Source organism: Camponotus vicinus, unplaced genomic scaffold (genome assembly GCF_025532165.1).
Source record: "Camponotus vicinus isolate PSW18456_S1 unplaced genomic scaffold, iyCamVici1.0 SCAF_2, whole genome shotgun sequence".
Lineage (NCBI taxonomy): Eukaryota > Metazoa > Arthropoda > Insecta > Hymenoptera > Formicidae > Camponotus > Camponotus vicinus.
Genome location: NW_028141956.1, coordinates 16,962,395 through 16,990,081, shown reverse-complemented (window position 1 = coordinate 16,990,081; position 27,687 = coordinate 16,962,395). Strand labels below are relative to the sequence as shown.

General features: G+C 34.4%; 1 protein-coding gene across 1 annotated transcript; it reads right to left on the bottom strand.

The window, feature by feature from the left end:
• Window positions 1-259: 259 nt before the first annotated feature.
• On the bottom strand, window positions 260-25,844 carry LOC145966750 (growth/differentiation factor 8). The gene is made up of 3 exons (XM_083091082.1): window positions 24,237-25,844; window positions 3,834-4,437; window positions 260-2,751 (listed from the first exon to the last, which is right to left on the bottom strand). The coding sequence occupies exons 1-3, from the start codon at window positions 24,607-24,609 to the stop codon at window positions 2,532-2,534; spliced, it is 1,197 nt and encodes a 398-aa protein (XP_082947208.1). The 5' UTR covers window positions 24,610-25,844; the 3' UTR covers window positions 260-2,531.
• Between the last annotated feature and the right edge of the window lie 1,843 nt (window positions 25,845-27,687).

Here is a 27,687-nt window from a genome sequence, read left to right as displayed (position 1 = left end):
TTTTTGCAGATATTGCTATATTTATCGCATAACTGTGTATGACTTTAAACATAAATTTAAAGCGCATGACACGTAAAAATAGCAAGGTGCTTATCTTAGAGCTGATACGCACATTGCGAAATGTTTTTCCCTTTTAGAAAGTTGTCTCTTTATTTTTTTTTAATTTTCAGTAAATTAAGTAATTAAAATTGCATCATTGAAATAAATACCTTATATTTAATGAGGAGCAAAGGAGGAAAAATAAAATGTTATTCCGTGCTCATCGAAAAACCGTTTATTTTATGGAATAAATATTTTTCTATCTATGCTATTATCTAGGAAGTACACATTATACATATAAGTATGCATTTTTTGCCGTCCTCGTTCATATGTATATTGGAAAAGATATATTTATATATATATATATATATTATTTTTTAATTATTGGTACACTGACAAACAAACAAAGAATGGATAGTGGACGAAGGAAAACAACAGTGATGAAAGAAGAAAAAGGGATGAAATGATAGAGGACAGCTGGACAGGGAAGAGATGAGTTACAAAAGAATCGATTTTTCAAGGAGCTTTCTCTTACATTCTAATAATTGCTTTATATAAAAATCGCAAAGAGTTTTTTATAAACTCGTACGTGTATATGTTTTTTTTTCCATTAAAATCACATAAAGTTTAAGGACGGTGCGCGCAAGTCGATCGTATATCGTATACTATTTTACAAAATGTAACTACAAACAAATGTAACTACAGTGCACTTGACTCGAAGCCGAGGAAAAAACGTGGAATTAAGTGTTACTCCGTACAGCGTAAAAAAATTTTTAGCACGATTTTGAAAATTGCCATATGGCAAAGATTGAAATTAGAATAGAATTTTACTTCTCGATGCTATAGGTTCAGATAAATGTCACATTATCGCAATTATTGCATTTTTTATTGAGTATATACAAAGACCTAAATTCATCGAAATTTTACTGCTTTCCATTCGCTACATATAACTAGAATCGTTTAAGTGTCGGAGAGAGATATGTCTATACATATTATAGCATTAATCCTTTCCTTCATTCATTAGGATCAAAGACGGATCCTAATGAATCTATAAAAATTAATCGGATTTCACGCTTATCAAGGAATCTTTGGAATTATCATGTCCGAAAATATACTTGTCAATTCTTGAATATTACGTAAAGCGTGAAACAAGAAGGGATACGTGTAAAAAAAACGTCGTTATCCCTTCTTAATAAGTGCATCTCCCGATTCATTAAAATGCAGCTATTAATACTTAATAAGTCATGAAGAAAGTTATGAGAATTTCGCGTTTGTTGCGCGAATAATATTTATTTATCTAGAAAAAAATGTTCAATACTTATTTTTTGCGATCGTAAACATTTTTGCGAAATTTTCAATTTTCGCCGTATCAAAGAATTTCAAACTTCAGATATCGCGTCGTGTGTGTAATTACAATTTATTTAAAACCATACTCGCGTTTTAGAAAAGCGAAGGACAGAGTCGCCGATATACAAATAACATCCTTATTAGATCCTTTCAGGATCCAGGAGTCTCAGCGAAGCAACACCATACTCTTTTGCTACAACTTATTTACATAATTCGAAACGCTCTCTCGCACACACACTCTCACAATTTGCTAAAAAACGATCATAATGACAAAAATTATATATAATATCTATATATAATATATTATAGAAAGACGAAGGGGTGGGGAAAGGGAGAGGAAAAACCATTAGAAAAACAACGATTTTACTGTACACCGAGATCTGTTGGCCAACACGTTTCCATCGATCGTCGACGATCTCAATTAGTGTGTATTTTGTTTTCGATATAAAGAAATAAAAGAGACAAAAATATGTTTTTTGAACACAATTTAGCCATGTTGAAAATGATCGAATTATATTCTTTGCTGCAATTTATTAAAAGTCTCGCGAGAGAGATGTGAGAGTGGAAATTTCAAAATTTTATACTGCTTATCACCGTGTTAAACTTCTACGAATATAGAAAACATATAGTAATTTTTAAATCCATAATATTATAAATACCCCAGGCTCTCTCGCTCCTGCCTTCGAGGAATAGGAAATTCGTGTCTTGGAGATTCATAATCCCGAGGTCGTATACATGGATCAGGTGCAAACGTATCGGCGTCTTAAAAATAATACCGTGACTCTAGGAACTATCCGCTTTGCCATGGACCACCATCGGGATACCTGCCGCTGACGACACGAGTCCCTCCTTGGCATCCAGCGCACAGTCTTCGAGGAGATCCTCGCGAATCACCACCCGCACATTTTACGTCTCTGCTGTCTCGCGCTCCGAAGGGATCCGCATCACGCGACCACTCTCCGAACAAGGCACTTTCAGTCTATCGGATGAGGAATCGCCGAGAACGCGGCGACGACAATTGACGACGATTGATGAGGACAACGACGATGATTATCGGAATTGATCAGAAGGAGAGCATCGCGGGACGTTGTTTCGTAAGGGGCTCTCCACGTTGCTCTCGTCATCCCGTCTGACTCGTAGATGGACTATGAGCAGCCACACTTCTCGACTACCATGCCCGGTAGTCGCGAGAACACGATCTGATACTCATTGTCGAAGTACAGCATCGTGATCTCGGACAATTTTCTAGGCGCGCAGCATGGTCCGGTATTATTCGGCGGTTCTGCCAGGCTGACGATATGCGTATTGGGATAGGCCGGAAGAAAAGCCATCGGACAGTCACCCGAGCAGTAATTGGCATCGTATCTGCGACAAAGATTTAGGGAGTCGATCGTTAATGCAAATTCTACCATTCCATTATTCATCGCTAAGAGACTGATTTTGATTTCTTGAGATTTATTTTTTTTATTAATTATTTTTTGTATTAATTTTATAAAAAAATATTATTTTAATCGTTGAAATAATCAGTAATATAAAGTTGATAAAACTCACTTTTTTTCATCTTGAAAATAAATATCGGTGATACAGATACAGGTAGTACAACAATTTATTCTTATAGTTTAAAGTTTATTAATTCCCGATACATATATTTTTATTGAAAAAAGTACACGTCAAACTCTAGTCGGAAGTGTATATTTTAATTAAAACTTGTATACAAAGATTGCGAAGGGAAACAATCAACTTTATATTCATTACTTTTACATTCTACAGTGTCATCGTTAATGTCATTATAACAAATTAACTTAAAATATGCATATGTGCGCAATATTAATGAGCGTAAATAGGAGATATTTTTAGATTGAACGTGCGTAATAACCGTTTAGTATTGTTGATGTAAAAGTTGTTCTACGTGCCAAGAAAGCTACAGTTTCTGCAGTGAAGCCAAGTGTAGCTCAAATATTTTCTTTCGCTAGAAAAATCTGTACGAGTACGTGCTTAACTAACGACGCATTAATCGTTTTGCAAATCAGAATATATATATATACATGTATATGCTCTCGTGGAAGTATTATACGTTTCAGAATATTCTACTAAACGGGCATAAAATACATCGATCTAATAACTCAAATGAAGAAGTTTATTATAATCTCCGATATATAAAAAAATATAAAGATAGAAAGAGAGGGATTTCTAGTAAATCGTTTTCTGTTTATTTGTCGTTAAATCTGATTGCCTAATTCCGATCTTTGACTCGATCTTACAAAACAATCTTACAACAGAAAACAAGTAGTTAATATATTTAAAACGTTGCTCGCAAAATATGCAGATCAATAACGGTATTAAAGAAATAGGATTTATAATTGACCGATGCAAATCTTTCTAAAGATTAAAGAATCTTGATAAAAAAAAAAAGGGAAATCGAAAAATATCACCAAAAATGTACTCACTTTTTCGGTGCGATTATCCAATCCCAGCCGAATTTTTCAAAGTCCACTGTTAGCTTATACCGGCAACACCTAGTCTCCTGACTAGCCTCGTCGCAATTGAGTCCCACGTTTCTCTTGATTCTAGAGCTTCTTCGCGAATCGAGTTCCTGCATCTGCACCTCGAGATACGGTGCGTATTCTGCACCGGGGTTGGTCTCGACTAACCGGGCCGAATTCCTGCGATGATTCCCGCCGGATCCAATGATCTTCAAAGCCACTCCGAGATTGTCCCGGGGATGTTTGAACCACTCGGCCACCATTCGTTTGAGCTCAATCGTGATCCAACCTCCCCGTCGTCCAAACAGTCGAGGGTGCTTCGTGGTGAGAGGTGGACCTAGTAAGGGTCCGCCAGTCTCGGTTGCGCCCCGAAGAATCCTCTGTAACGTGATCGTTACCGGACCAGCATCCTGGCTTTCGATCGATTCGCCGAGCTCCGCGGTTTCTTGATTCACACCCCATATCCACAGGGACAATTCTGCCTGAGTAACGCGATGCTGAATGACTTTGTCGGAGAATTTAAAGTACAGCACGTCTAAGTTGCCCTTTGAATGCCTTAGCCTTTGATCTGAAAAAGACAAGAAATACATAATATATAAATCTCATAATAGACAATAATTATCTCTCTCGCATCAATCATATGTATATATATGTGTGTGTGTGCGTGTGTGTGCGTGTGTGTGCGTGTGCGTGTGCGTGGGCGTGTGTGCGTGCGTGCGTGCGTGTGTGTGTGCGTGCGTGCGTGCGAGCGTGCGTGCGTGTGTGTGTGTGTGTGGGGGGAGGGCACGGAAGTGTCCCCCTCCGATTTTGATGAGCTTTTAATATGTTGTTTTCTAGACAAAAATAAGGGAGACGTATTTTTTTATACGTGCCCATACGCGTGTCTAGGGGGTAAAACAGCTTTTTGAAAAAAATCGGTTTTTTTCTTTCGAGATAAATATTTCAGAAACTATAAGAGATAGAAAAAAATTTTTAAATTAAAAGTTAAATGGCTTCAAGAGTACTTTACAACAATTAAAAAAAAATTTTTTTATTTTTTTAATTTTTCAAAATGTTAAAATAATTTTTCAAAATTTTTTTTATTATTGCTGTAAAGTATTCTTGAAGCCATTTAACTTTTAATTTGAAAATTTTTTTCTATCTCTTATAGTTTCTGAAATATTCATCTCGAAAGGAAAAAACCGATTTTTTTCAAAGGGGTGTTTTACCCCTTAGACACGCGTATGGGCATAAAGAAATACGTCTCCCTTATTTTTGTCTAGAAAACAACATATTAAAAGCTCATCAAAATCGGAGGGGGACACTTCCTTGTTAGAATAAGAATATTAATTGCATAAGATTTCTAATTGCACACATTGATATTCAGGTTTTTATTTCTAATGCTTTTCTCAATATTATAATTTTCAATCGAGTATGATTATTTATGCTGCGTAGTACAAATGCATTAGGGTGTATGGTTCGCGTAAATTATGTCGGAAAATTCCAAATAGGAGATATAATGTCTCGTCGATAGTCTTGTTGATGCGCTACACACGCTAGCGATGATAAAGTGTCATTTCTTTCCCAATAATCCATATATGAATGCGTCTTTTCGGGTTTCTTCTTTTTTTTTTTTAATGTAGAGAATTCGCCATCGGATCTCGCATTGCATCATTTATTATTTGTGAATGAAAAGATTCTCAACGTAGTCGATATACTACATGCTCGAAAGTATAGTACTCGATAAAATAGTATCATTGCAGCGCTTAATGACTTCATGACCACTTTGTGCTATCTGCATATAAATACTGGATATCATGAATGAGGTAAAATAAAAAATAAAACAGTATTGATTTTCGTTGACGTATAAACGAAGATATATATGCTGATATATACGAACTGATGGAGTATTTTCGAATACAATTTTTGATTCACGTTTAAATGCATCACAATCTGTCTGAATAAATATTCGAGTGGCTGTTTTCTTATGCATATCATTTAAAAACTCAAGAATATATCTTGTCATATTTCTGCGATGGTTAGAAAATAGTTTCAAATCGGATGTGCGTTAGAATTTCTTTTTTATTTCATCTCCAGCAAGATAAAGATATCAAAATATATCTGTGTTCGCGAAAATATCAAGTATCACGGTGATACCAAAGATCGCTACATAGTATAAGCTACGTTACGACAACTTAGTTAAGTTGCTGTAGAGGTTATCGGAATAGAAAATGAACGCGATAATCATTTACGTATCAAGCTATTTCAAGTGCATTGGAGTACAAAGTTAAGAATTCGAAAATGCTGTTTACCTTATTTTATTAATCATATGATGACACGATCAATAAACGCTAGGAAGAGTTTATAAAAAACACAGAGATTGTAGAAGAAGCGGTATGGGTGATTTGCATCGATCATCGCGTTACATTGACGGAAATTGCGTTGACTATAACGCGCGCGAATAATTATTTCTAATTGGTCGATAACCAGACGAAAGCATCGGCGATAAAGTGGCGTTATTAGAAAACACTGTTTCTCATGACGAATACGAAAGTTAATTGATGCGTGATAATATGTTTTCTGATCGGCTTTATAACGGCGACGTAATGTCGACTATTCCGCACGATTTGGTCTTTTTATGAATAAAAAAGCTCATAAATTACATGTAATAATCTCATATGTAAGCATGCGCACGTATGTCAGCCTGTGCGCGATATAAGAGCGTACTTCTTAAAATAAGTGTATCGCGGAGATATTGCGAAAAACTTCCTTCGACTTCGTCGATCGCGATATTTTCTTCATTGATCAAGTGAAGCATACATTTTATGTTTTTTTTTCTGAATGCTGATGGTAGCAATTTAACGTTGTAAAGCGCGTTTCCTTGAGAATCGTAATTTTGTTAATGACTTGAACTCTTCAATGTTATATTATCGGCATATATTATCAAATACACTTGTAGATATACTTGTAGATAAAATAAAAAACATGTTCGCAATTGATTATCCGTGTTGTGTTTTCTCTGCTTGACGAATACATCTTCGGAATTGCATGGATTTGCAGAAGTTCGTGAATCATTGACACATAATCATTGACACGAGGGAGTTAAGGAGGAATCTCTTTCGGGTCATACACTTTTTACGATATACGAAATATTCAAAGAGATAAAACGCACAAAAATTCTCTGTACAAATAAAATTTTGTAATTCAATTTACCATAATTCCACTAAAGGTGAAATATCGCTCCAAATTTTTATCCTGCGGTTTTTTCGCTCTGTACAATTAATTTATAAAAAGTTTAATTTTTCCATAATTTCCTTCGTGCTTATTATATAAAAAGATAGATTGAGAAACATTAAACGAGTTAATATGATTTTATTTCACAAACGGATTGCAAAATCTTTGCTTCCAATATCCTCTTGCTTGTCTCATTCATTACGCCTAGCTTTCATGAGATCGAGATGAGTTGCGGCGCGATTGCATCGGGATCGAGCAGATCGTGAATAAAACACCGACAAAACCTGAAGAATATGGCCGGTTTTCAAAATAAGAGGATCCGTCAATTTAGAAACTTCTTCTCTCGTTGACCGCAACGTATGTCGTGGTGTCGCAAAAACGCTTCACAAATACCCGCGCAGGATTTCCTCGTGATTGTAATACCCGCGATCGAGGGATCGGCAATAAATCAGCAAGAGAGAACTCAGCTGGCCGTCGTTTCTTGTCGATCGCGCGAGCGCGGTGACACGCACGTGTGTCCGACATTTGCCCCGATGACCGACGTTAAACCCGATCTTGGATCTCTCTTCTGGAGAACGATCAAGCGCGGATCGATCGATCGAAACGCGAAAAGGGGAAAAAAGAAGAAAGAGAGAAGCGGCGCGACAGCAGGCAGATTTATATACACCGGTAAGAGACTCTATTCAGGCCATCGCTCGGTGAAGACGACCGCTTCCACGAAGGGTAGAGCCACCTCAAATCGTACCGTTATACGAGAGCGAGCGACGTTTTTCTCCCGATCGATCAATCAACGCGCACTCGGCGCGTATTGATACGCGACTTTGCGCGCATCTTCTAAGCCGGCCACGCTCGTCCTGGTATTCGACTGGTTCCTCGCTCGCCGATGGCTGTAAGAAATTTTCCGTGAAACTTATGAATCTCGTGTAACGTTTCTCGAGTCAGGGGACACGACGCAATTCGAGGAAGATTTAGAAGAAAATGGTTTTAGATGATCATATATTGAGAAAATCAATCGAACCGTGTATGAAAGTAAAATTTGTTCACAGAGAGATTATATATTTACATATTTACAGATATACACATACATTTATAACATACATGTCAATGTGATAATTTGTATAGGAATTAATTAATCAATTAATATATTTATATTTTCAAATTAATTCATCCGTCATAATATGATTGAATTTTTTGAATAGTATCTTTTTATTGAAAATTTATTAAGTATTCTGCATAAAGTAATTTTAAGTAGTTTGTTATATTGTATTCATATATAAATATTCATTTCTGTTTATCTTAATAAATATTTATTTAAATATTATAGAAGCGATGCAAAAAAAAGCAGATAAATAGATTTTTTTCGTGCGGGATATTTATTCATTTACATTGTAACAGCCAGTGTTTTCCGTTATCTGGATAAAATTATCTAGATTTTCATCTAGATGCAATTATTGTTTATTTTATCTTTTATCTATATAATTCAAGTTTGTGGTATCTTTATCTGTATCTCAGATATAAGAAAAGTGATATCTTTTATTAAATCACATCAGATAATGTAATCAGTGTGCACTGAGTACAATTTTTCCAAACCATAGCAATTTACCGGCCGGCTACTCTAATCGGTCAATTTCAACATTTCAATCGTAATCGAGCCCGCAACCTATAGTGTAATACGGATTTAAAAGCGTTCTACTTAATGATCGCGGCACTCGTAAACATAATGTGTCTTCGTTTAACTTTTAGCGAACAACAAGGATAAGATAATTTTGCGAGCGTTGCGATTGTTAAGTGGAACGTAGCCATAATCACATTGGTCGATCGACATTGACATTGTGGACACGGCCTATACTCGTTATTATTGTCAAATGAATACATGCTTATTTTCTGTAATTTTTTGTCTCGAGTGTATTATTTTTATATATCCTAAATTGTCTTAAATATTATCTTAAAAGTATCTAGATAAAATATTTATCTAATAAATCTTTTATCTAGATACATTCAAACCGAATTATCTTTATTTTATCTGAGATACATGAGTATACGATTTATCTAATCTGTATCTAGATTATTTTAAGTTATCTAAGCGCAACACTGGTAACAGCAAAGCATTCCTCGAATGGAATGTCGCCGGTGTCTTTTATTATTCGATGTACGAGTTGCACGAGCTGGAGACACGCAACTTCGACTTTTCTCAATTTTGCATGAAAATTCGACGAAATTGCGTGACGCTTCCCGCTCGCGCGTGCGGAGGAGATTTATTTTCGTTAACGTTTTATGAGAGTAACCGCGACGGACGCCGCGATTAACCTTGCGCCAAGTGGCTCTCCGCGTTTTCGAGCACATTCGAATAATTCGATTATCATCTCTTCCCCCCTGCGATCTACCCTCGTCTTGCTTTTATTCGCCGTCACTGTCACTGTCACCCGTCAGCTGTCCCGTGCAACGATCGTCTGACGCGCGCGCAGACTCGCATCTACCGTAGATCTACATGATGCCACTATACCCGTCACGCCGTCTACTTCCGAAAACTAATTATTATTAATCACGTCAACTTTACGATTACGGGACGTATCCTCCCCGCTGCGCCCTTCGCGTTTTACGCGGTTGAAAGTCGGCGAGAGAAAGTTTGACAGTCGAAAAACCTTTTACGTATTGATGTCTACGATTGGTATAATCCACTCAACCGATTCCACGTCAATTATTTGTTATGGACGTGAATCATAAATTGATGAATTCTCAAGCTTATATTTGATTAAAAAACAAAAGCTAAATAATAGTAATATAATCAAAATATTTTCGAGGAGAAAGCGATATGCAATCGTCCCGGTCACGATAATTTCATATTTAATAAAGTGTCAAACAGTTCGTCCAATTACTACGTCTTGGATTTAGATTACATTATCGGAAATTTTATCGCTAAAAGTTTACGGCAGAATTTCCTCAAGTCTCGCACATAATTTTCTTTTTGTCTCGTATAAGTCGAACAAAAATTCGCAGAAAGCATTTCCTAGAGCGAAAATTAAATTCATGGAGTTTTCAAAAAGTCATTTTACATCATCGTTTTCAAGATCCTCTCATACACATGTTTATTATCTATTTTTGAAAAGTATTATAATGCAATATTCGAAATAAAAAGCGTGATGAAATGAAATGAGGAAGGGGATAAATAATGGGGCTGTTTTCACCGAGAACGTCCGATCATCCAAAGTCTACGAGAACACGCGCGACAATTTGTCGCGTGATATTTTTAAACGTCGTCGCCGCCCTTACATTAGCGACGTAGCCGGGGAACGAAAGAAGAAGCTGCCGATAGCGGCGAAAAGTGCATCTCTCGGGGATGCACCGGGCAGACGAGGAGGGAGACCATGCGTCGTAAATGGTAGGAGGTCGTTCCATATCAATTATTTCTTCGCTTTATTTATAGGCAGGGCCACGACACCGCGGTATCATCGTTGTTTTCCATGATTTCCACCCATCGTTTCAACGGGTTCTCCTGTCTTGCTTTCCCGCTTATTCTACGCGATTCTACGACGCGACGCGTGTCGGCAAAAGTGCGATCGCGCGTTCATTTCCGCAAGACTCAGCGACTATTATGCGAATAGGCCGATAGTCGTTAAATAATGAGCGATAAATTATAATTGGCAGAGATTAGGCATTATTTGCTTTCACAAACTATTCGAGCGGCTCCCAAGTAAAGATATCGATTAAATCGGAAACGCATATAAATATTGTATAAAAAATGGAGTATTAATATGTAAAGAATGTATAGATGTTTGACAATCAAAATCAATAATTCCGTTCTAAATTATTCTCTTCACATGTCATACGTTGTTTCGCCAATCGACTACAGACATACGAGAATCTACGGAGAACATGGTAGAAAAGCAAGAACATTTTGACTCTACTCGTCGTCGAAGTTTCGAGCTGCGTATCGAGCGGCGGCGACAGAAAGTCTTTCTACGTTTGTTCTGCCATGTGCAATGCGAGTGACCTCCGCGTTCGCTAAAATCTATATTTATCCTAAGCGCTGAAGCACGATGTACTTAATGCTTTGGCTTTATTGTTTTCATCCCGCGCTCATCCTTCTTTTTGTCGTTTACCTTTCCCACCCCTGCCTGCAACTGCCGACAACTGTCACATTTACGACGCGCATTTATTTGTGTCTACGCGGCACACGCATCGGTCGCGTCACGTTTCTTCATATGCAATTCCAAATGTAAACGCGTTTTCGCGAAAATTTACAATTATCCAATTAAAATTTACAATTTGCTAAGCGAAAAATTTTTCAACGTTGATACGTGAAAAATTTTTAAACCGTAGAGGATGATGATGAGTGTAAAGACGATGAATGAGCTATTGTACACGTGGTATAACTTTCAATTTAAAGATAAATAAATATAAGTAAAAATTATATTTTTTAATTATTACACAATAATATACACACGTATATTATGCAAGTAGATTATTATACGGGAGAATTAGAGAGGGTCGTAAAAAAAATATAATTAGCGAGATAAAGAATATGTGTATAATCAAATTAGATCGTTCAAACATTTTTGGTTTCATCTTGTTGCAATTATTTACAGATATTTATTGAGGATTCGATAAATAATTGACTTTCATTGCACCGCAAAAAATGATCTCGTTTTTATTTTTTTTCAATATTTTTTCCGAAGAAATACACAGCGAATTAAAAATCTCTCTATATCAAAATTGGAGCGGCATTATGGTAAAGATGCGCGTCATCTTCGCGCAACTCGCGACTTTTTAGACGAAGGGCGCTTTTTTTTTTCGCTCGCGATTTTAAATATAGCTCGAAACCTCTCGCGCCAGACGGTCTGTAGCCTCGTCTGGACGAAAATAAGCCATCTTTCCCGCGTCCTGACGGTCTTTCTTTCCGTTTTTTTTTCAGCCGATGCCGGCGTGGTGTGTCGTTATGGTGCCTCCCTTTGTCCGACCTTCAAGCACGAAGACGAGCAACGGGAAGGAACGAAAAGGCATCAGCGGAAGGTAGTGTCGCACGAGGATGCAAAAGTGGCATAGCTTCGGCCTTGAGACAAGACGGGAAAAATATAGTCGTACATTCGCGCGAACTTCTCTCTCTCTCTCTTACAAGGTTTTACAGTAATCCTCTATTGTACAAGATCCTCGATTGAAGATAAATCTGTTCATCAAAGTAAGCAATAATATACGTAAATATACTAATTGTAAGTATAAAAATTACATGATATTAAATATAATTTACATGCCATGCGTACTCGACGCACGCATTCTTCCCTTTAATTGATTTAATTTCGCGACGGGATCACTTATTTGCGTCGAAAGGAAGGGGTTTTCGCGAAGGAGAGATGTCGACTTACACATCCAATTCGAGCTAAACAGCCGAGGGCAGTTGGCGAGAGGAGGGCTTTGCGTGTGTCTAGACGAAAACGTCTGTCTCTACGCACACCTAGCCGCTCGCCAGGAGCGTTGAACCCCGAAATTAATGTTGTAACGCAATGTCGTATCTCCGTCCCGTCTCATCCCATCCCCTATACCGTCTCGTTGCGCCTACAGCCGCTCGATAACGTGCCCTCTGACTACGTCTTGGGAATACCTAATTGCACTAATGATCCTGCGAGCCCACGTAGGGCGCGGGGGTGAACGACCCTTCCCGGATTTGTCGCGTGGAGAACGCATTCGCGTTCGATAGAAACCGCAAGTTCATTGCGACATCAGCTGTTTCGCTTGAAGACGCAACGTGCAGTTCTGTGCGACAGATCTTGCCATTAAATTTCCAGAAGTTAATCTGTATCTAATCGCATCGAAATGTATTGTATACTTCTATCGATATTGCACTGGCAGGTATATTAAAAAATGTAAGCGTTATTTTTTTTTATCATATCTATATAAATTTATATTATATCGCTTTTTAAAATAAATAATTATTAATAAATAAATTAAATAAATTATTATTTAATTTAATAATAAATTTTATTTAATTTATTTAAGTAAATAAATTATTATTTTTAGTTTTATAATCCATTTTTGCGTTCTTAAGATATACGAGGAAGAAATTAATACGTAAAATTCGAGTGCTACAATTTGAGAACATTTATATGTTTTAAAAATAATAATTTTTATTTCTTTTTCGAACATAATCGATTTGATCAAAGTCACACTTGCGACCGCGTTTATCTCTTCAGCAACTTTATACAATTTGCATCGAATCGTCTCGGTGACGCCTCTGTTAAAAAGTTTCATCCTGTTCGCATGGAAATCCGCGCGAGCGCCAGATTTATCGTACTCGCGTTAAGTAATTACCGAGAATCGCGTTGAACACGATCGATGATAATTCTAAGTAATTTCCTGTGGAAGAAAGAAGAGGGAGGGAGAAAGAGCATTTACTATACCTACAGGTACTTATAGTTTTTTTCCGGTGGCGGAGCGAACGCGCCCGCTCGTTCTTAACGCACCCCCGTAAAACACGATCTTCCGAGGGATTACCTCTTCCGGGGCGAGATCGGACATAAAAACTGCCGTCTCTCCGAATAATCTGCATCGCGTGACGCGGGTCGCCCGCAATTGCGCGCGACTGCACTTCGACAGTATAACAGCGTAACTCGATAAAATTCGCATTTAGGTCACGCGTACTGGTTCCCTCTCTCTCTCTTTTTCTGTCACTCCTTATATCCTTTCTCTCTTTTGCTCTTGGTCTGTTTCCAGCTACCTCTTTTCCCGCGAAAGGGTCTGCCTACGCGCCTCGCGTGTGTTTATGCGCTCGCGTCCCCTTCTTATGAAGGGAGGAGAGACCTGCCAAGTGCGCTAGGGGGCGGAAAAAGTGGAAGAAAACGCCTGTACTTGTACCCCGATTGCTTTTTTATTCGTGTCCAAGTAAATCTGTCGGATAACAAAAGTTCTCACGAAGGAAATCATACACGAGTATTCCGATTATTATTGAAGTAATCATAATTTTTCCGTGTTTTTCCTCGAATTACATTAATTCTCAAACATATGCGCTCTTCTCTTACAAACTCTTACTCAAATAAAGAAATATTTTTAATAATAAAAATTCACCTTCACAATTGATACGAGAATAAAAAAATTATGTATATCACGATGAATTTAAAGATTAAGGTAAAGGCTTAAATTTTATATGATATGAGTTTACAAATTTTATGATCACCATTTATTAAATCTTTATTCAATATCGATATACTTAAGGAAGTAAAGATTCATTAAAAATTTTAAATACATTCGCATGTCTCAAAATTTTTCTCTATAAAAATAAAAAACATTTTAATCACACATTTTAGATCATACTTTCTTCTGCCACTTATTTTAATTTATAATGTTACACTAATCTAATATAAAATCTTGATAATATTTCAAATAACGTCCGAGCGATCTATGTACAATCAAATTTAATCCAATATCGTATATTAGCGTTTTAAATGCGTTGAATTGTTACGCAACCAATAGTAGCCTTTAAATATACTTGGCGTGCGACGATACATATGTACTTTTAATATTTGTTTACATGAAACTTGGAACACGATAAATTTATTTTTCCTGCAAAGATTACTTAGATTCTTATTATATATATATATATATATATATATATATATATATATATATGTATATATATATATATATATAATCACTATATCTTCTATCAGACAATAGTAAAGACTCTGTCTCTACTCTAGATTATATATAATAAGAATAAGAGTGAAATTGTTTTAACAATCTTTGAAACTTTAGTATAATTATTTTTAAATTAAATATGATAGGAAAAGATATGTCTTATTTCGATTGTTATACTTTAACTGTTATGACAACACGTTTTACTTTATGTTATCGAGATAAACTCATCAAAATTATCAATTTCTAACTCTATCGAAGATTTCTTCTATGAGAAATGTCAGGTGATCTATATCAATATTCCAGAACGAAAGAAGCTAAAGTACGAAGCGAATGGGAACCACTATCGCCTGTCTGCGAGTATGCTAACCGCAATTATCTTTGGGAATATCCTTATTTATCGGATATATATCTATTTCAGATTTGCTAATTTCGGATATATATCTATTTCAGATTTGCTAATTTCGTTGAGATGAATTCATTTAAGAACAGTATAGAATGATAATTGAGGAATAACAGGAAGATAAATGAAAAATACATAAATAATCAAGCTTTTTATCTATCCTAAAACTCTGTTAAATTTTGCATTTGCTTTTGTATATCTCTTAGAAAAATATTAGTACAGTATGTATAATAATATGATATGTACAAAGCTATGTATTTAATTTAAAAAAACTCATTTTCTAAATAAGGTTTAATGGTTTTATATATAATATAATTTTCTATAATCTTTTATGATAGATATATAAAATATCACAGAATCATAAAATCATATATTTTTATTCTAAGATATGTTAATAAATTTAAAAAAATACATGTACATTTAATAGATAGGTATTATAAGAGATTTAATTTTTAAAAATTTATTTTGTCAGAAAATGTTTAGTTTATTTTAATATAAAAAAAGTTTTAGAAAAATATAAAGTCGTTTTTAAAGTATATATATATATATATATATATATATATATATATATATATATATATATAGTATATGTAATCATATATTGAAAGAATGCATCATATTGTAATATTAGTAATATTAATATAATTCGTGGAAATCTTTTGCAGATATGTATTGTAAAAACAAGCAGAGGAAAAAGAATATTTTAGAACGTTGTCTGGAGCGTTTTTAAATAATTTTTAATTATGGCAACGGTCATGCCCTTGATTAATTATCGAAATGCAAGCGCGTTGTTACACACTTAAATAAAAATAAAAGTAGAAACAATAATGATGATAAATCCGACGTTTATATAAGCATTTTATATCATGCTATGTATATCGCTATTGACAATTAAAATAAAAAGTCACAAATTTCATTTTGAATCCACGTGGAGAACTGTTGCAACAATCTGAATATATAAATATAGATACACGCACAGTAAATATAGATATGTATTATCTTTTTTATAATTAAATTTATATATATGTATGTATGTGTGTGTGTGTGTGTGTGTGTGTGTGTGTGTGTGTGTGTGTGTGTAAATTTTCATAATTAAAAAATGTGAGCATGTAAAATTAAGTTTTTATACATAAATATCTTGAAATTTTTTGCTTACTAAAAGTAAAAATAGAAAAAAAATTTACGGATGACATATGTTATGTAATAATATGCAAATTAATTTTTATTGTATTTCCATTCTTTCTCTGTAACAAATCGATTTTCGGACAGTACGTGTCGATGATGTATAATAAATATTGAAGAAAAATGTATTAAATTGTATAACAAGTTATGTAAACAAGTTATGTAAAACATAAAATGAAAATTTCTTTATATAACTCGATAATACAATTTTAGGGAATATGCGAATTAAGCAACAGGACAATAATTATATTGTTGGACATCTATACAAATATTTAAATTTTATTCTATATCTTTAATTTTTTTCATAATTATCCTTTGCTACATATTGTCTTTTTCAAGTTGCGCCGACCGCTTTGAATAATCATCGCTCCAGCTGACTAGAATAAATTGCTGTCCTAGAAAGTAGCTCCGGGCGCTACGTCATGGACTAGGCTCTGTCTCAACATAATGTGGTCTTAACAACCGCCAGTCATATACAGACAGCTTTAACGCGATAATGGGAGATGGGCCTGACCTAGGCTGCACCAGCCATGACCTTCATTGGAGGCCGGTTCGTCGTTTACGCACGTATGCATTCGCAAGTATTGGCGATCACAGTATTAGAAAGAAAAAAAGGAGGGAGAGGAAGGACAGAAGAAGAACATAAAAAAAAGAATATACTTAACATTCATACTTAACTTTAAAGAGAACACTAGTCTTTATTTCAAATTTACAAAGCTTATTAGTGTATTCACGTTTCGTATTTTATATGATAAAAATATTAAACAAGAATCTTCTCTATTAATAATATATTTTAAAAAAGAATTTTTTGATTTTTTTTATAAAAATAAATTAATAATTATTATCTAACATAATCAATTTAATCTAACATAATCAGTACATATCCGGACTACCTTATATCGATTGAAGTCTTTACGGTTAAATTGTAATAACGGAACACTAATGTGTTGAGCATGATCCGGAATACTCTTCGTTCTTTTTGCACAGAGAAATTATCATTTTAATTTCGATGATAAAAGTTGAATGTTATGTGATAGTCTTCTTAAAAAAGATTCTGAAAAAAAGTCTGTTAATTATGGCATTGAAATCTATTAATTTTATCTGCATAGGACAACATATTTCATCATTGAAATTTTTTATACATTTAATTAATCCACTATCATCTTAATATACGTTGTCAAGAAAAATATTTAAAAGATAGTTAATCAATCGTGTGTGCAGTAAATATCGAATTAACATGCGTGGTAATATTTCTTATGGGCATAATTTTGTATACGTTATCGGGGTTACGCGGCGATGACCACAAAGAGACAACTCAGTGTTTATCGTGACGAATTATTCAGTCTGTGGTTCGTTGATAAAGTTTTAATATTCAATTGTTAATTGCAATAGATTCTAGAAAAATTTGCACATTACACAACTTGGATTTACGATTTTTTTATCACAAACTTTTTTTGAAAATTTAAGCTTTCCCTTAAAATATCAATTTAAATTTTAAAGGAGTGTATTATAAAAACACTATCTTTTTTTTCTTTCTCTCCTCCTCTCTTTCTTTGCAATTAATGAAAAACATTTCTTCAATTATTAGGACTTTTCAAATTGCCTTAAAGTGTTGATTTGCATTTGACATGAACAAATGATTTATCGATATAATCATATGGTGCACACATATGTGTACGTACGTCTGTGTACTTACAATCTGATTGACTTGCAGCAAGAAACGATCAAGATTATTTGATCTCTTGATGTCGAATAAATGTCGAATAAAAAACTATCGATTATTTCGTTGAAGAAGATATCAAGATATAGAAAGAATGATACGTGAAAATTATAGAAAATCGATGTAGAAAAAGAATTGATGAAGATCGATTCAAAAAAAAAGGACAGAAAGAGAACGATAATACAAAAAGGTAATGTAAGAGGCATATGCGTTTTCAAAAGTAGAACAAGAAATAGAAGTCAGAAATCATATCGGGCACATAGAGTAAATAATTAGTAAAAAAATTGTAAATAAGAAGCGGTCGAAAAGTAGTAAAGATAAAACAAGGAAAAGATTACGACAAAAATTGAATAAAACAGCGATAGATGAGAGAGAAAGTACAAATGCGACATGCATAAATAATAAATGATATGCAAATGCTTTGAAAACAAGAAATAAAGATATGAAAATTCAAGGTTAAAGTAACATAAATAAAACAATTCATATGTGCATCTGTGTACAAGAGATTTGTGCAAAATATGAAAACAATGATAGCATTAGGTACAAAAGTTAGATGCGAATATAGTAATGAATCTCAAAAATATTTATGGGTGGCAGTCGACCTTCCCAGTTATTTAGATTTCGAAAATAAATACGAAATAAATATAAAATAAGAAAAATTCTCAAGCTTTTTTTAATTTATTATCGGATAATTAATTAAATAACAAAATTAATCAGCATGTTTATAAAAAATTATTAAATTAATTATTAAATTATAAAATAATAATTAAATTATAAAATATAGTAATTATTAAATTAATATATAAATATATAAATAATTATTAAATTATAAAATTATAAAAAATATAGAAAATTCTAATATACTTTATAGATAACTATAAAAAATTTAGAAGACAAAATGTAAAAAGAATGTAGAACATTTTGTCATTTAAAAATAAGACGACGACTGATGTAATCGCAAAGTAATGGAAATGAGTATAGAAAAGACTCGGCAAGATTCATGAAGGAAGGAAATTCGCACGAATGTACTTCCAAAGATCGTTCCCTGCAGCGGGATCGAGATGCTCGAACAGAAGAAACAAGAGGTCATTGATGATAACCCGTCGCGAATATGATACCCGTCAGTCATTCTTTTTTTTAGTACTTTTTTGATGTCATTTTCTGTTTAAATTTGACAGAGCCGGTATCGAAACTTAATTGTTATTGGATGTAGTTTTACGCACGGTACTCATGCACTGTCCGTAAAAAGTACCATCCAGTTAAATATATATTCGTTATTTTTTTCTTCTTAAATCGTTCCGGTTATTAATCTCACCGATAATGCCAGACAGTGGCGTAACTTTCGAACTCTCGTTTTCGCGCATCATCTTGTTCGTTATCTGCATAATGCTACATATATGTATGCAAACTTATTTTCTATCATGGCAAGATTAATTTAAGAAGTAAATGACATTGATTGACACACTTTAATGAAGATACGATGATTTAGGAGGAGTTTAGAATGCAATGTATTAATTATAAATTTATAAATTAAATTATTTATAAACAAATGTGATTTATAGACAAAAGGCTATGATTTATATATCATCTCCTTTTTTTACGAAATTAATATATTGAATAATTTAAATAACTTAAATTGAACATTTTTTGAAGCCACATCTTTTCTCTTTTTTAATTTTCTTTTTGACTCTATATAATAATATATCTAAAAATAAATTTTCGCAAACACATCTTTATAAGCTTTCTTATTTTCTTTATAATAACTTTATGTGCAAAATGCGAACATTTTTGCCTTACAATGTATGTGTCACTAATTATTTTAATAAATAATATTATATAATAAAAAAATATTAATGTAACATTTCCAATTACAGTTATTTTAATTTTAATGACATGATATTTGTGTTGAATTGGTAAAAAATTTTCCAGCTTATTTACCTCTCTGTAATTTATCTCCAAATATAAACTGAGGTAGTAACGTTTCATCATGATTACAAGGAACAGCCTTCGAGCAATCGTAATTAGTGACCCACCTGATGCGACGGCAATGTGCAATGCATTGCAAAAATCTCGAGTTTGGGCTGTCTCATGTATTTCGATTGCAGTACTGCAAAATAAAGCTATAATTGAAGCGATAATAACAAATGGCAACGCTTATATCGGAATGCCAGTGTCCATAATCACGCGATACGCGATAATCGTTCACAATATGGTACTCAATGCGCCGGTAAATTCTGTCAAACTTGCCGTCGTTGAGATAGATACGCATGGAAGGCTTACAAAAATTACGCTAATAAGATTCAAATTTTGCATCGAACCCGATAACTAAAGACCGATCGGTTTCTTTGCTCCTAAGCAGGTCGTTGATCTTATTTTGTTTCTTTTCTTTGTTTTTTTCTTTTTTTTTTGTTTTTTGCGAATATACACAGAGGCCCTAATAGCGGGTTGCGGTCCTACCACCACTATTACGTGCTTAGTGGCAAGTGGCTCGAAGGCACTTTCGCCTGAGGGACTCGTGCGGCGACGGACAGCGCTTGGAGCTCCTTCTGCTCCTTAACAAGTGTATATTATATACGGAATGCATACGGGGTGTCCCCGAAAACACGCAATGTTCTGAAGCTTTTACTAGTCGTCAAATGAGGTCTATGAATTTTAACATTTCCAATTCTTTTTAGTATAGTACTTGTACACATATTCTTTTGTAAATTATTCGTCAACTTTCCAATTTTTTTATTAGAATTGTGAATTTTAATTAAAAATTAAAATATTTATATTTATATTGTATGTTATAAATTTATCAAATGGTAGTTTCCCAATTAATTCTTGCAATTAATTCTTACAAGAAATTATTAACAAGAAATTATTCACAAAAGCTGAGATAAATTGCCGCAAGATTCGAAATGCACGAATTCTGGGACACCTAGTGTAAGGTATTACATATATAGGGACTAGGGGAGAGAGAGAGAGGTCGGAGCCTCGATAAGGCCTATTATCGCCTTGCGAAAACTCTTAAAGCGACAAAGTGAGATCAAATTTTAAATTGTTAGAAGATGCATCAAAAATCAAAGAAAGCCTAAAATTACACTATCAACGAGTAAAGAGTTCAATTTTAATCAGCATTAATTATTTAAATGCATTAATATGAAGCACTTAAAAAACACATTAATAAGAGTAAATTGATGTTTTAGAAAACAAATTATTCGGTTACGGAAACTCTACTGACAAAAAATAAAGAATTAAAACAAAATTAGTTTTTAAGCTCTAATCTTTAAAATTAATCAAATAAGTTTTCAACTAATCAATAAGTTTTACATGTTTATTTAAAATGTCAGATATATTCATCTCGCGAAAGCTATCTATTCATTTTGATTGCTACATACCAAAGAATATCAAAATAAAAAATTTAAAAATCTTTATTTGAGATCAAGATATAAGAAATTAAATTATCTTCTATATTACATTAAATCATAAAACTAAATGATATAAAAAATAAAAAAATATAAATGTGAAAAAGGAAATACAAATATTTTAAAAATCATCTTTAATTTCAAGGATTGTATATTTAATTTTATAAAATTAAATTTTTTATTTTAATCGATTTTTATTCATTTATATTTCACAAAGATTTATACTAAATTTTTTTTGTTTTAAAGATGATTTTCTTGTAGCAAGTACGAATTGTTGAATAAAACAATATATATATATATATATATATATATATATATATATATATATATATATATATGTATATCCATATATGTAAGAGCCAGTTACATAATTATTACTTCATTATTACACACGTGCACAAATATATATATATATTTGTATATTTGTATATGTATATTTATATGTATATGTATATTTGTGCACAAATATATATATATATTTGTGCACGTGTAATATATATATATATATATATATATATATATATATATATATATAAAGTTACATGATACTCGCGTTAGCAATGATGATACGATGCAATACAATGCATCTACAATATATACAGGGTGTTCATTTAAAATTTCCACCATATTTAATAATCACTAATTTTTGCCAAAAATGCCAAAAAGATCATTATTATTTTTAAGAAGGACGTAAGTGCGATAAATTTAACGGTATCACTCGATCTCCTTTGTTGGGGGTTACCTCTTCAAAAATCTTAAATGAGAATAGGGATAAAGTGGCACATTACTTTGAAGGTTTTTTTTGACTCTCTTTAACTCTCTTTATTTATTTTTTTTAAATTTAAGTAGATATTTTTCGAAAAATTGCATTTGAAAGTTTTAAACATCTCAGAAAAATCTTTTAAAAATAATTATAAACAATTTGAAATATACAGTTTAGAATATAATTTATTTACTTTACAGTTTCATTTATTGCAAATGTCCAAAATGTTCTCTGTTGTTTGCTAAATAATAATAAAAACAATTCTCAAATTTTAAATTTTAAAATATTTTAGAAGGTATCTGCTAAAATAGCTTTATATTTCTTTGATGCATATCATATTTTCCATATGGAGTTTTATAAACAGCAAATTTTAATTCCCACAGAAAAAAGTCTAGATGAATTATATTTGGAAATTTTAAAGGCTTGATATAGCTTCTCTTTTATCAATCTATTTCTATGAAAATTGATAATTTAATTATTGTTGAAGTGATAATGCAAATATAACACACTGTTATATTCGAAAGATTAAGAGAAAAGGATTTAACATAAAGAAAAAGGTTAAGCGAAAATTTAGCATTACTTCTGGAGGGATAGTTAAAATTCGTTATTTATAAAACTCCTAACTGGATATTCTGAACAATTTGTATCAAAGTATTGTACGGGAATGTAATTATTCGCACAAATACTTTCGAACATGTTCGTTTAGAATTTGAGATTTATCTTTATTATTATTTAGTGAATAACGAAGAATATTTTGTACATTTATATAATAAAAGAAACTGTAAAGTAAATAAACTATAGTCTAAATTGTATATTTGTTAATTATAAGTTTTTTGTATCTAAAATTTTCAAGTATGATTTCTTGAAAAATTTAAAAATCAAATTAAAAAAAAACACGATTGTACAGAGAATCAAAAGAGAATCGATTGTACAGAGAATCTTTAAAATCACTAAATCCTTATTTTCATTTAAGATTTTTGAAATGGAAATTATCCCGACGAAGGGGATGAAAAGACACTGTCAAATTTATCGCATTTATATATCCCCCTTGAAAATAAAATTAACTTCTTTTGACATTTTTTGTAAAAATGAGTTGGTCACAAAATAAACAAAATGGAAATGAACACCTTGTATACATCGGATGGATTGCCGAGAAACGTTAAAGTTAATTTACTTGCCAAGGAAAACATGATCGGTGTCGTGTATGAAATATTATCATTCGTGGTAATTAACTTTGAACAAACCTTATTTTGTGCAATGACGATAAAGATCTTACCGCAGCCTGGCGCCATGAATAATGTTATCTTTTACCAAGTTATACAACGAGTTTTTGCAACTTGTATATCAAATCTTGCAGAAAAATGATTGCAACTCGACTTACATTGTATTTGATAATTCATTGCAAAAGATTTGTAATTTACATATGTTATATCACATACGTCATATCTTGTGCATATTAATTTACTACTGTGTACAATATGATATTCCTGATGATAAATTTTAAAATTAGAATTTTTTTCTATTTATTTTTAGATTTATAATATATGCCATAAGAACTCAAATATTTTTGTAATTGATAAATTAAATAATTAAATTAATTAATAATTAATTAAATTAAATTATTGTAATTAAATTAATATTTTTGCATGTAAAATTTACATATTAATGATACATCTAGTTAGAGATCTTGAATAAACTTGAGAAAAAATTAATCAAACTCGTATTAATATTTTTCTCGTAAAAATATAAATAAGAATAAGTTTCAGAAAATCAAATAAAAATATTTAAAATTATATACGAATAAAACATATTAATAATGTTGAAAAAATATGATTAAAAAATTTAAAATAATAATTAAACATAACAATACATGCTCAGAAAATTCAGACAAATTATATATCTTTTAATAAATATAGAAAGAAAAATTATAAAATAATATGACATGCTATTATATGAATTTTATTTTCTTATACTATTATTATACATTTATTTGTCTCGAAAAGTTTCAGAATATTTTGTATTTATCGAAGAATGTAAAATGAGCAAAAAAACTTACGTGGTTGCGCCAAGGCAAAGACGCTTTCCGTTTTGGCGGTGTACTCGTCAATCTCTTCGTGATGCGTGATACCAGGCTCGAGTGGTTGTGGCTGATCAGCCTGCATCCCGTACATGTCCATCAGTTTCGAGATCGGTGGGATTCTTGGTAGCGCCCGACCCGTCATGTTAGGCGCCTGTTTCAAACCGAGTTTATTCAGGATCTGTTCTTTGATAGCCTCCAGACTGAGCGCGCGGATCTCCTCGTGCATCCTGCAGGCGTTGCAAGCATTACCGGCCATCGCCAAGTGCCGAACATGGGTTCTCTCGATGCCGGGGGCGTCGAAGGCACCGAGGAGGACCAGCGAGAGTAATAGCAGCGCCCTCGTGACCATTTTGTTCAAGGTCGCCCTTGGTTGAATCAACTACGATCGGCCTTCGTCACGACAGGAATGATCAGATGATCGATAGCATCATTGCTCGTTCTCCTCGAATTTGTTTTATCTTTTCTGCGGGTCTTAGATTTTCTCGTAATTTTGTTTTCTTTTCGATAATGAAGTCGTTGATCTTCGATCCTTATAAATTTTCCTTTCTATTTATGTTTACTTCTTTCTACGTATCTCCGGCTATCTTTACGAAAAAAAGTCTTTTTCCTTGTCGTAACGTCTTCTGTAACTTCTTCCTGAACTTGCGCAACCATATGTTCTTCTCTTGCACAAACTTCCTGGTCCCCTTATCGTGGAGATCGTCACCGTGCCCTGAAGACGATGCTCCGCCGTAAGAAGGCGACCGGCCTCGACCACGATCGCAATCCAGTTTCGCTTTCTTCCTTCTTACGTCGCGAAGTTATTAACTCGGAACTTTATGAATTTTTGACAACGAAACAAATCTTTTCGGCTTATGCAGAAAATGTGGTCAAAAAGATATTCAGATATTTTTCGAGCGATTTGCTCCACTTTTTATGGTGTTCACCAATCCGTTCTCACGCACACCAATCACTGCGAGAGAGAGAAAGAGAAAGAGAGAGTGAGAGGGAAAGAGAGAGAGAGAAAGAGAGAAAAAATCACAAGGCACTTTAGAATATCTCGTCGAGATTTTGTGTAAAGTGTCCTGGATAGTCTGGAGATCATATGACTTGGTGTATCTTCATGATCTTCAGCACCAGCTTGTTATCTCGGTCCAAGACACCGCGTGATCGTTCAGTGACAGATCCTGTTTCTTGTCAGTTCATCGGCTTTAGACGTCATCATGCGAAATCTGATCTGATTACCTCAATCTTTGATAGAATAAATTCTATGTCCCTCACTCGTGTCGCGCGACTATTCGCCTCTTTTCCTGTTCGCAATGTTACACTTTCGGTACTCTGACTAGGCCGGCACCACCAGGTATGCTATTGTTGCGGATACCAGTCTCTCACGCTAATTACCCTCGGATCTGCGAATACCAATCACCACTAATATATCCAGTCCAAGTCCCGAAAAAAAATCAGGTGACGAAGAGGGTGATCGTGTGCGAGGGGCAGCGATGTGACGGACTGGTAGAAACCCAATGGATCCTAAGAGCTTGCCGGCCTGTCAAGCACTGAGACAGGAGGCGCGAATTCTCACCGCATATATGTCCGAGGTGGAGGCCTTATCCTCTCTACTTCTTCTTTCTTCTTCCCCCTCCCTCCCTCTCTCTCCCTCTATCCTCACTGCTACTTTGCCATCTCCCTCCTTCGCGCGAACTGCTCTCTTTCTCCGTCTCTTCTCTCCCGTAGTATCTTACGCACTCGCGTTGTAGCCGAACGTATATCTACACCCGCCGCCAACAAATGCTCCCCTTTCCTCCCTCTGCCCACCTCCTCCCTCGTTATTCCCCGCCGCTCCCAACCCTTTCCGTCACCGCCACCGCTGTCGCCGTCGCCGTCGCTGCCGCTGCCGCCGTCGCCGCCGCCGCCGCCGCGAATACCGCCCCCCTCTATTGCCCTCTTATAAGCCCGCGCGCTCGACCGTCGCACCCGGCGCGACCATATCCCACCGTTCCTCATGTACGAACCTCTTCTTCGTCCCCTCTCGCCACCGCGATTCCCTCGCGAAGTACGCTTAGCTTCGTTCTTCCCTACGCGCCGATTTGCAAATCGTTGCCCGACAACGCGACGGTCCGTCAAAAATCGTCACGATCGCCGAGGGAATCACACGGGGACCGTCGATCGTGTCACTCGTGCGTTGAAATATTAGATCGCTCTTTCTTTCCCTCTTTCCATCCCTTGCATCAACGAGTTAATTCGACACGATGAGGGATATTGGGATCATGAAGCGCACTCTTCGATTAATATGCAGAAAAACTGTAAAAGGCCAAGGTACTCTTTGAAAAAGAAATAACTTGAGCTGACCTGAAGAAGTATCCGTTTCAATGACTTAGCCTTCAGTGTACGATTGTAATATTTTTAATTGCTCCTTTAGCCGTACAATTATCTATGCAGTCCCATCTTTGCTTAATTTCTTATACTGATTTTTTCTTTATTTTATATTGCTGTCAAATTACTATCCTTACAATTGCAATTATTATTATTATTATTATTCCAGCATCCAGATTTAAAACCGTCATGAATAACGTCGAATAAAAGTAAAATGGTATATATAAAAGTGAAAAAAAAATTTGAAAGTGCGTTCCACGCCGGTCGCTGGCCGCATGGAAATGTTTTATGCATCATCGATATCACGCCGATTCTCGCGTTAAACGAGAAGCGATCGCATTCGTCCGACTGTGAAACTATTTTTTTATTTTTTTCGTTCCTTTTTAAGCCACGCGAACGGCGAGAGATATCGGCGCGTACGCTCACTTTATCATACCGTATAAAACTTTCAAATTCGCCTTCGGTTGCACACAATGTCGTGCAATTTGTGCACGGTCTTGACTGCGCCCGATCGATCGAATCTTTTATGCTTATCCGAAATCGGGGGCACGCAGGAGCGAGTGTACCGGATCTACGGTTGTCCCATCGATGCACGATAGCGAAATATGATGGCGAGAAAGGAAAGAGAAAAGAGAGTGGAGCGAAGAGGGTTGAGAGATGAAGAGATCGAGTCCACAGTAAACGCCAAGCTGCGTCTACCCAGGTCTGTCTACGGCATTTGAAATCCAAATAGGACTTCAAAAAGATTCAAATCCCGCAATCGAAGATGCACTACGTCGTATATTCTAAACGCCTATCCTTTTGCATTTCGCATACATCTTCCTCGCGAGCGAAACCTGGAGATTTTGGAGATTAGGCGCCGCCGATTGCATCGGATTTGGATCAGCGAATCGTCTCTATATATCGAGTCGTGTGCTGGTGAGATAGATTTTTAAATTGCAAAAGACATCCTGGAAATGTATTTCGAGTTCCTGATGATGTATAGAATAGCCTCTTTCCAGGAAGAACTCTCGAAGATCTCTTCTTATTATTTTTAAAGAAAGCAGTTTAAAAAATGTCAAAGAATATAAATTAC